The sequence below is a fragment of the Schistocerca serialis genome, chromosome 5, assembly GCF_023864345.2.
Source record: "Schistocerca serialis cubense isolate TAMUIC-IGC-003099 chromosome 5, iqSchSeri2.2, whole genome shotgun sequence".
NCBI lineage: Eukaryota > Metazoa > Arthropoda > Insecta > Orthoptera > Acrididae > Schistocerca > Schistocerca serialis.
The window spans coordinates 451686421-451698486 of NC_064642.1; the positions used below are offsets into that span (position 1 = coordinate 451686421).

General features: G+C 38.1%; 1 protein-coding gene across 1 annotated transcript in view; it reads left to right on the forward strand.

Moving 5' to 3' along the window:
- The window catches only part of LOC126482379 (beclin 1-associated autophagy-related key regulator), a 113707-nt gene that overhangs the window by 82502 nt on the left and 19139 nt on the right, over nucleotides 1-12066 (forward strand). Inside the window, exon 8 of the mRNA XM_050106477.1 lies at nucleotides 2521-2650. Within this exon, the coding sequence (XP_049962434.1) occupies nucleotides 2521-2650 (130 nt within the window). The remainder of the gene's footprint in view (nucleotides 1-2520; nucleotides 2651-12066) is intronic.

The following is a 12066-nucleotide window of genomic DNA, read 5'->3' on the forward strand; positions in this document are numbered from 1 at the left end:
AGCGCTAGTAGAAATCCTTGGGGTAACAGAAGAAATATTGAATTTAATTGATGAAAGGAGATCAATTTAATTGATGAAAGGAGAAAATATAAAAATGCAGTAAATGAAGCAGGCAAAAATGAATTCAAAAATGAGATCGACAGGAAGTGCAAAATGGCTAAGCAGGGATGGCTAGAGAACAAATGTAAGAATGTAGAGGCATATATCACAATTAAAGAGACCTTTGGAGAAAAGAGAACCACTTGTATGAATATCAAGAGCTCAGATGGAAACCCGGTTCTACGCAAAGAAGGAAAAGCAGAATGGTTGAAGGAGTATATAGAGGGTCTATACAGGGGTGATGTACTTGAGGACAATATTATGGAAATGGAAGAGGATGTAGGTGAAGATGAAATGGAAGATATGATACTACGTGAAGAGTTTGACAGAGCACTGAAAGACCTAATTCGAAACAAGGCCCTGGGCTTAGACAACATTCCATTAGAACTACTGACAGCCTTTGGAGAGCCAGCCCTGACAAAACTCTACCATCTGGTGATCAAGATGTATGAGACAGGCAAAATACCCTCAGACTTCAAGAAGAATATAGTAATTCCAATCCAAAAGAAAGCAGGTGCTGACAGATGACAAAATTACCGAACTATCAGTTTAATAAGTCATGGCTGCAAAATACTAACGCAAATTCTTTACAGATGAATGGAAAAACTGGTAGAAGTCAACCTTGGATTCCATAAAAATATTGGCACACGCGAGGCAATACTGACCCTACAAATATCTTAGAATTTAGGTTAAGGAAAGGCAACCCTACGTTGCTAGGAATTGTAGACAGAAAAAAAGTCTTTGACAATGTTGACTGGAATACTCTCTTTCAAATTCTGAAGGTGGCAGGTGTAAAATACTGGGAGTGAAAGGCTATTTGCAATTTGTACAGAAACCAGATGACAGTTAAGAGTCGAGGGAAGCAGTGGTTGGGAAGGGAGTGAGACAGGGTTGCAGCCTATTCCCGATGTTATTCAATCTGTATGTTGAGCAAACAGTAAAGAAAACAAAAGAAAAATTCTGTGTAGCTATTAAAATCCATGGAGAAGAAATAAAAACTTTGAGGTTCACCAATGACGTTACAATTCTGTCAGAGGCAGCAAAAGACTTGGAAGAGCAGTTGAACAGAATCGACAGTGTCTTGAAAGGAGGATATAATATGAACATCAACAAAAGCAAAATGAGGCTAATGAAACATAATCGAATTAAGTTGGTTGAGCTGTAGGAATTAAATTAGGAAATGAGATACTTAAAGTAGTAAATGAGGTTTGCTATTTGGGGAGCAAATAACTGATTATAGTCGAAGTAGAGAGGATATCAAATGTAGACTGGCAATGGCAAGGAAAGCATTTCTGAAGAAGAGAAATCTGTTAACATCAAGTATAGATTTAAGTGTCAGGGAGTCGTTTCTGAAAGTATTTGTATGGACTGTATCCATGTATGGAAGTGAAACATGGACAATAAATAGTTTGGACAAGAAGAGAATAGAAGCTTTGGAAATGTGGTCTATAGAAGAATGCTGAATACATAACTAATGAGGAGGTATTGAACAGAATTGGGGAGAAGAGAAATTCGTGGCACAACTTGACTAGAAGAAGTGTTCAGTTGGTACGACATGTTCTGAGGCATCAAGGGATCACCAATTTAGTATTGGAGGGCAGCGTGGAGGGTAAAAATCGTAGAGGGAGACCAAGAGATAAATACACTAAGCAGATTCAGAAGAATGTACGTTGCAGTAGGTACTGGGAGATGAAGGAGCTTGCAAAGGATAGAGTGGCATGGAGACTGCATCAAACCAGTCTCTGGACTGAGGACCACATCAACAATATGAAAACATTCAGTTTACATGTTGCCGCATATGAAAGATCTTTCCAGAACGCAATGCCTTTTGCTGGGTTTCATTTCCTTAAGTGCCAGGAAGTTCTGTGCTGATAAATTTTACAGCTCTGAGGGAAAGTATAGTGTCACTTAATATAGAAAAAAATGTACTCTCTCCTGGGGAATAGTGTGTTTTTAACTGTGAAATCTATGAAAAATCCAGAACCCCCCCCCCCCCCCCCCCCGCACCACCACCACCACCACCACCACCACCACCACCCAGCTGGGTATACACCCTATCATCTTATTAAGGCATAATGGAATACTTTCTGTAATGGTAAATACACTTAGCAATTATTATATTTCTGCTTTGTTTCCCCAAGGAGTGTTCTTATAAAACAAATACAGACTAAAAGGGCACTTGCAGAACACCATTTAGCAGTGCATTGTCTGGGGAACTAATTATGTCCTGATGTCACATATGCACTCTTCATTTCAGATTTTGAATGCATCAAATTCTTGTAGGGGTATTCAGGGTGATCTACTTCTAAGTTTTCCTAGACATGTTCCTTAGTGCTACTCAGAACTGATTTCCCTCCATTTTAATTAAGTATTTTTTGTTGTAGTGGAATATAGAAGTGGTAATCAATTTTTCTATTGCAGGCAAGGACCATTTGAAGTGGACTGCAATCTCACTAAATCACTAGAAGAACAACTGGCACGAGAATTGGGTCAGAATGAGAGCTCTGATTCAGAAGATGAGAGTGATAATTTGCCAATGGAATGGGAAGCAGTAAGTTTCTTTAAAATGATTTGTCTTGTTTTCAAAAATATATAGCAACATTTCTCCTGATAATATAATATTTAATATTCTCCCGTTACAGTGTTGTTTCAAATGTCAGGCTAATCATTCTGTATGTGTAGTGCTCATCTCGTGGTAATGTGAATGATTTCTTCAGCCAATTAACTGTAACCCTGAAAAGAGTCTCAGCTCCCAAAGCTAAAATGATGATATGTGGAGACATGAATATTAATAGTGGTATTGAGGATAAAACTAATAATAGCTTCCTAAATATTTTGAGTGCATTTGGCATGGTACATATGGTAATCATTCCTACTAGGGTATCATGAAGTTCGGCATTAGTCTGAGACCCTCTACTTGCAGGTAGCAACAGGGAAAACAGTAAAGTATTTTTAATGATCTGGACCTATGTGAGCATTACTGTCTATCTGACAGGTAAAAACAGGCTTGGTAAAACCCAGAAAACTTCAGGCATTGAAAAGTCTCTTTTGAGAGTGTAAAATAAATACTACTTACATTGTCAAATCAGTCCTGGGGTGAAGTGTGTATAGAAAACAATGTAGATGCTAAATGCTAAGTTCTGTATGTTTTTGCATGGTTCATGGCCCTTGAGTCATCAGCAGCAGTCCATAGCATGGGCAGTGGTACATTGCAATCCTGCTGGTGCTAATTGTACAATAGGACCAACCTAGTGAGGCAGTGTAGTTGTTAAGACACTGAATTCGTATTCAGGAGGATGGAGTTCACTCTATCCAACCCTAACAATGTTCCAAACATGCAGTAAGTGTGTAGCGTCATCTGACGGTGAATCACTAGGTGATACAAAACTGATCATTGTTAATAAAAATTGAAGAATCGTGAAAGGCAACTAACTGTTAGCAGTAATTTCTGGGAACTTTTAAAAATGTATTTCTGTAAAATCTTGAATGTCATGACCTCTGCATACTTAATATTGAAGAATATACGAGAATGTGATGGGTGTAGAAAAGCTAATTAACAACTGCCCCATAGAGATTATGTATTTTGTATAGTATTTTCATATGATTTATTTTTATTGTAACCCTGTTGCTGTATCCTATATTTGAATCCACACACCTGAAAAAGTCCTATACAGGCTGTGAGTTCAGCACACAACAAAAGCTTCTGGCTGGCTGGCTGGGTAGGACTACACAAAGGATCAGAAGCATGAAATTCTGTAGGTCTGTGTTTAGAGTCCAAATCTGTTGTAATACTATTTGAAATCCAGACACAGTCTGAGGCTGCAGCATAGACCATCAACAGAAAGACAGCATGTGGGGATGAATATGAGACTTGCTGTTGCTGTTGTTGTGTGGGCAACACTGTTTGCTCCATGTGATGACGTCATGGGATAAGACGTGGTAAAGGAAGGCATGTCTCTGGTTCATTGCTCTTTACTTGTGGCTTGCTGTAGGTATGTGGCACTGCTGATTGTGGTAGCAAATACATCATCTTACTGGCTGAGTTGTTGGGGATGCGGCCTCTCTCCCTCCCATCATCTGAGACAGCATTAATTTTGTGCAGATTCTGATGAGGGAGTCCAGCATCTCAATGTGCTGGATGGGCAGCTGGTCAAAGAGAGGAGACTGTGGGTCTGTGAGATAGTTCTCCATCAGAAAGTGGTCAGTGCCATCATTTGTCAAGCTGGGCGGCATTTGTGGAGTGCTGTCTGTAGATGCCAGAGCAAACTGTTTTCGAGATGGTGCAGGGGACAACTCCATGATCCACACCGATTAGTGACAGTGATTACATATTTCATGCCATGGCTGTGGCTGCAGAAGTTGTGGGAGGGAAGATGGAGGGGGGGGGGGGGAGAGGAGGAGGAGGAGGAGCAGGAGCAGGAGCAGGAGCAGGAGGCTGCAGGTGGCGCATTTGTGGTCTCTGCTGCCTTGCCAAAGTCCAAAACCACAGCTTATTTTGGTGGATCACCAGTAGATTCCATCAGATCACCATTGTAAAGACAGCAGCTCTGATTTCCTATGATGGTAGCATAAACATTCCAGATGTTGTTTGAACATCTGTGTCCATATTGGTTCTCCCTTATGGAAGGGTGAAGGAGGTCGGCTGTTTCCATAAGGGAGACCCAATATGGGCACAGATGTTCAGACAGCATCTGGTATGTTTCTGTTGCCATGGCGAGCCCTTATCTGCTCTTTGATATGTGTACCACCCTGTCCCATATACTTCTACCTTTCTTTATTTATTTCTCAGCTCTGGCTTTGGTATTGCTTTCAGTACACCAATTTTACCATTCCTACATATTTTGATAATTCAGTCAAATTACGAGCTGACATTACTAGCTCCAAATGACCCATCTCATGACTGAGGACTGATGACCACACTGTTTAGCCTCTTCACCCCGTCAACCAACCAACTTGGCCCGCGGAAGATCTTTAATCACAAACACCTGTGCTTTAATCGTAATTTGTGTTGTTACGTATGGAGACTTTAAGAATTAATTTCAGTTAGTTGATAAGAGGACCTGCAAAGCCCACATGAACTCGGCCCCAAGTTTAGCAGTGGTATGAAAACTGAACAGCTCCCGTAGACTGTGTAAAGATTTTAAAGCTGGAAATTCCCAGTAGTAGTTGACGCTTATCTGATACCACATTCCAAGGACCACTTTTCAAAATTAAAATGGCAAACGTTCCATAAATCTGGTCACAAGAAATTGCCAGACATTCAGAATTTGCAGCATAGTCATCAGCAGAAAGGCATATGGCGAGTATGTGGTGCTGCTGATTGTGGGAGGGAGTACTTATGTCTGGCTTAATATCTTTGTTACCATTGCAAAACAGAGCAATAACTGCAGATCTTTGATAGACGATAAATATAAAGCTTTGGAAACATCAAAACCCACAGGGTTCAGTCTTGGCTTCCCATATTGTTCTTCTTGTGTATTAATGACTTGCCACTCTATAGTCATGAAGAGGCAAAGCTAGTTCTATTTGCTGATGATAAAAGCATAGTATTCACACCCAAAAAAAAGAATTAGCTGAGGAAATTGTAAATGTCTTTAAAAAAATATATTAAGTGTTTCTCTGCAAAGAGGCTCTCACTAAATCTTGAATAAACACATTATATACAGTTCTGTACAGTAAATGGCATTACACCAGTGATAAATATAGATTTCGAACAGAAATCTGGGTATGTATTGATGAGAAATTGAATTGGAAGAAGCACATTGATGACTTGCTGAAATGTTTAGATTTGGGTATTTATGCTATTTTATGAGGGTTATTGCAAATTTTGGTGATAAACATATCAGTAAATTAGCCTACTACGTCTATTTTCATTCACTGCTTTCTTATGGCTTCATATGTCGGAGTAATTCACCATTAAGAGAAAAAGTATTAATTGCACAAATCGTGTAATCAGAATAATAGCTGGAGCCCACCCAAGATCATCTTGCAGACATTTATTTAAGGAACTCGGGATATTCACAGTACCTTCGCAGTACATATATTCACTTAGGAAATTTGTCATCGATAACCCATCTCAGTTCAAAAATAACAGTAAAGTGCACAGCTATAACACTAGAAGAAAAGACAATCTTCACTATTCGTGGTTAAATCTGACTTTGGCGCAGGAAGGTGTGAATTATGCTGCCACAAAAGTCTTTGGTCATTTACCAAATAGCATTAAAAGGTCCAACATAGCTAATCAGCATTTAAAAACAGATTGAAAGAATTTGTGAATGACAACTCCTTCTACTCAAAAGATAAGTTTTTAGAAATGAAGTAGTAATTTTGTTTGTTTGTTTGTTTGTTTGTTTGTTTGTGTGTGTGTGTGTGTGTGTGTGTGTGTGTGTGTAACAAAATGTTATGTGAAACTGACATGCTCTGCATCGATAAGAAATGTCGTATTCATGGTCTTTGGGACAAGTATTCACGTAATGTAATGTTTTCAGAAACAAGTAGTCAAACATACACTGTTCATCCAGAAAGTCTTACGATTGATTTTATTCCTGGCGTATACGCTATGTCAGCACAGTAACTACATTGTCAGTTTGAACTAACAAATGTGCATTTGACCAGTTAGTGATGAGCAGGCAGTGTTAAGTAGTGGATGTGGGGCTGTAGTATGTCAATTTGTTGTGTCTTAAGTCACACTAGGGCAACGAACTGAACATCTCTGAATCAAGAGGCAAAGATATTATCGAGAATGTTTTGAAGAATAGGGGAGTATGTACAGTGTGTGTCCCGCATACCTTGATTCCTGAGTGAAAAGGATGACACATTGATGCCTGCCCTGACTTGATTGAAATGAAAAACACAGACAATTCTTTTCTGGAAAAATTAACTACAGGAAATAACACTTTCTCTTCTCCACACAAACCTACCAAAAAGGGCAAAGTGGAGAATGCGTCTCTAATGGTTTGCCGAAAACAAAGAAGGTGCTAATGTGATGTGTGAGTGGACACCATTCCAAAGCAGGACATTTGTGACAGTTTCATACTATTTTATGAACTTTGTGTTTCGTACCCAAGTGGGTAGGCTAAGCTGAACAACTAAAGCATTAAAACTATCATCTTAGCTTTTCTCGATTTTTATTAATCCAATCTCAAAAAGTTTTTTAACTTGTAATATAAATATGAAATATTTTTTCCTGAAACAAATAGTCAAACAGTATAAATATGAAATGATGTCTTCGTCAAAAAATATAATTAATTCGCTTAACAGCATGGGTAGTTTACTAATCATCAATATTGCTATGACATTTCTGACGGAACCCCAACCCAGAAACGTTTGGAGAATTACTGCATTCATTTGTTGTCAGTGTGCTTGCCAATTCTGAATACCTTGTACACCTCTACCTCATGACTTGCTTCCTAGCTTCCTACTTTCCTCATGAGGTCTCTTTCTCATAGTTCCTGGGATCATGCTTGCAGGATACACTTCTTTAGCTATCTATAGTCTGCATTCATACGTCAAAATTTTTCTTCCCAGGTGTTTGTTATATAGGTAATTGAAACTCGTCTTTTGTACACGAGCACATACATCAAAACCATGCACATCATGATTGTATATTTGTGGCTTTAAATAGCAATCATCGCTTCAGTATGTGACAGATTCTTCTATATGTAGGCCAGTTTGAAAGTAATACACTTGGCACATTCATATTGTTCTGCATGCAATTCAAACAATTTTGGATAGTGAGTACCTTATACACCAGATGTTTCAAAATGAAATTCAGGGTTTTAAGACTTTGTAGCATTTATTACATTCAACTTACAAGTATAAAAGATACATCAAAGGAAAGAGCAGCTCAAACACTTCTTTTTACAAATGTTAATTGCGAACACTATTCGTCACATAGCACACAGTGAGTCAATATGCGAGTTGTTCCCAAAACTACATCAGGGTGCCTGGAGTAATTGTTGCAACAACAATTACGGATCAGCTGGTAGCAGAGGCACATTAACATGATTCATTACGAACCCCCAGAGGCAAAAATTTATGTTTTCAGATCAGGTGAACATAGAGGCCATGCGAAACAAGGTCTGTCACCCAATCCCTCTTGGCCAATCCAACAATCGGGTACAGTGCAGGATGTATACGCCCTGGGAAATCCGGAGAAAATGTCAGATCATCTCCTTTGCTGACATAAGCTTCCTTTTATGGAATTAGCATTTATCAAAAGTTGATTCCAGATGTAGATGCTTCACTAAAAGAAAAAGTGAGTGAGGGAACCATTGTTTGACAGTGGAATTGTAACATTTATGTATCATTACAAATTGTTGAGAAAGTTTGGCTAGTTCTTGCCTCCAGGAGGCATACCATCCAATAATTGATATGTTATTACAGCCTTCTATCTGAAGACTGGCCTTCCTTTACTCAAGTTGTGCCTTAAATTTCTTTTTACTCTGATTCAATTCAGTATCTCCTCATTAGTTATTCAGTGTACCATTTAATCTTCAGCATTATTCTTGTAGCGCCGCATTTCAAAGCTTCTACTGTCTTGTATGAACTGTGTCATCCATGTTTCACTTCAATACAAGGCTAACTCCAGACAAATACTTTCAGAAAAGAATTCCTAATAATTAAATTTATATTTGATGATAACAAATTCCACCTTTTCAAAAATGCTTTACTTGTTACATTTTATATCCTCTCTACTTCAGCATCATAAGTTATTTTACGGTCCAAATAGCAAAACTTACCTACTGCTTTTAGTGTCACATTTCTTAAATTAATTTCCCAATCATCTGATTTAATTCAGCTATATTTCATTATCTTTGTTTTATTTTGGTCAATATTCATCCTATAACCTCTTTTAGGACTTTTCATTCCATTCAACTGCTCTTCAGAGTTCACTTCTGTCTATGACAGAAGTACAATGTCATCAGCAAACCTCAAAGTTCTTATTTCCTCATCCTGAACTTTAGCTTCTCCTCCAATTGTTTCTTTGGTTTTCTCTGCAGCTTGCTTAGTGTACGGATTGAATGACACCTGAAATACTCATACCCCCTCTTACTCCCATCTCAACTATGCTGTTGGTTCCCATCTATGTCTTTCTACTCTTGTAACTGTAGTATGTTTTCTGTATGAGTTGTAGATAATGTTTCGCTCCCTGCATTTCATCCTTGCTACCTTCAGAATTTCAAAGAGTGTATTCCATCAAGTAATGTGTATAGTAGCTTTTAAACATAAACACCATTTGAGGAGTATGCCATAGGATAATTCCGACTGGCTCTATGCTGCCTACAAGGCAGTACAAGGACTGACATTTGATCAGCATTTCACTAATCCCTCAGCCATTATTGCCAGTAGGTGAATCCTAATTATACTGCTGCTTCTTTATTCAAGCGACTCCTCATTTGTCCTCATGAGGTTGTTGTACCCAACTATACTCATACATTTCGGAAGTCTGCATTCCTTCATCAGAGAGTAAAGAAGAATTGATTGGGTTAGGTTGGAAATGTGTGTGTTGAGGGGGGGGGGGGGGGGGGATCACTCAGGCCCTATGCCCTGTATTAAGGACTTCACCATTTGTAAGGAAGAGTGAAGGGAAATGTTTTGAAACGAGGGGAGGAAGGAGATTGCTCCTTGAAATGTATGTGCGTTTAATACAATTCTGTACTTTGTGGTTTGCCTGTCGTACTTGTTATCCTGTTTATATTTATTCCTGTGACTGGTAATTGAGGGAATGGATTTAGCAAATTATTTTGCTGAAAGAAATAGTGGTGTACTATTGATATGTCACCACCATAGTCTTTGAACTTCTGCATTTATGCTCTTTACAATGCATGTCAATTTTGCTTTTATATGTTCTTTTGTTTGTGTATTTCCTTCATGTGGTAAGACATATATTAAACTCAGCTCGTAATTGTTCCTGATTAAGCTAGAACAGATTTATTGTGGCTCATTTTCTACTGCTTCAGAGGACTGAGCCTCTACTAGCAAGCATATTAGTTTTCCGTCTCTGTATTGTTAAATGTTGCAGTAATTTCTGTTATTGTTTATGTTTCTGTGTCTATTTCCTGAATTGGTACAATCATGCCCATTGTATACCCTGTTTCCTCCATTCATGGCACTCTCTCTAGTGGCACAAGATCCTCTGTTAACATTACTCTGTTGATTATTATTATTATTATTATTATTATTATTGGTATTGCTGCCTGTGTGCCATCTTTGTGATCGCCTTTCCACTGTGTCCACGCATTCTAGATATTCCAATAAGTTGTTCACTTTTTCCCTGTCCTTCCCCAGCAATTTGTCCTGTACATGCCATGGTAATCAGCTAGTTGACTGCCTCTAATAAAAATGTTGCTCTCTTATCAGATCTTGTAGACACACAGATTTGTTAAGGTGCCATTTTACAAATCTGTATAACCATTCAGTGAACTACTGTTCTATGGTTTTGATCCTAAAAGCTCTAATCTCAATTTCTTTTGGACTCCCTCATTCCAATATTTACACTTAAATGCTGTTTTGAAATTGTTGTAACTTGAGAATTCTTATAGCTTTTAACACATCCCATTGTGCATCATCATGCATCAAATGGCTTATCATAAATCGTATGTTATTAAAATCTGACCAGGAATCACGTAACATGCCCTTAAGTGACTTTAGAAATAAAATGGGGTGAATATCACACAGAGGTGGAAACTTGGGGAATTTGTGATTTAATTCCTTGCTTAATGTTGTGGTGAAGTCATCACAGTTATTAGTTACTGTCTTGTTCTTTAATAACAAATCTTCTACCTCTTCTCTTAGTTCTTTCTGTGCTCCTCCAAGCTCAAAGAGTTATTACGTATTACTTCATTTGTGTTTGAACTTAAAATATCACTGTTGTGAGCTGTTGGTGTTCCCAACTCTGCAGATTTAGTCTTTGTAGAGGTAGATTCTGTACTATGTGCATCCTTAATAAATTCAAGCTTTTGTATCCTTGGTTCCAATTTGTTAATTATTAGGACAAAGCATCAATATTTTTGTTAGTGTAAGTATGTAACATTGTTTTACTATTCATCACCTCTTTTTGTAATATACAGTATAACCCCGCTTTTACTTTCCCGGAATTAATGTTTTCCTGCCGTTTATGACATTTTTTGTTCCCGTCAAAGTTCCTATGTCCACAATGTTAATTTGCACCCGATTTTCCATCAACATATTTATAATTTTCCAGCAATTTATGCATTACGAAAAAATGTTCATGGAGAGAGAAAATTATGCTGGCTGTCCAGCAGTGTTTACAAATTACATGGTAAAGTTTCTTGACACCAGGACTATGTACTCAGCTGATTTGACCTGGTAAACATGTAGAAGTTCAAACAATCCGTGCCATATCTCCCACTGCTGCCAAGCTCTACTTGGCATGGTGGCTGATAGGAGTGACTAGGTTTGTTTGAATAAAGATATCATGACCAATGACAAACATTCCCGAACTGTCTCTACTGCGCAAACACAGTTTCGTGATTGTTGTGATCATGATGTCACTTTTGTCGAACCATATTTAGCGTGTTTCGATGTTCGGCCATTTGTAGCGCTAGTTGTCACCGTCATTCACTTTGTGTTGCTCAGATAATTTTAGTTTAAACACAGCACTGGTTACATACCTTTTTCATGCTGAGCAAAACTTGTTTCAAAAATATATTCTCGTTGTCAAATGCAGTATTTATGTATATTTTTTGTGATGTTATGTAAACGAACAATGTGAGTGATAGTTTGCTTGTGTGTGGTTTTCCACATAACTGAGGAGCCACAGTACCTGATAACCTCAAAAAGACGACTATGTTGAAGAGACGCAGAATAACACATATTCAGACACTACACAAAATACTTACATACATATTTGCACTTAACAATGAGAAAAAAAACTCTCGAAATGCGTCATGCTAAGAATGAAAAAATTCATAACTGGTGCAGTATTTCTTTATTTAAATTATG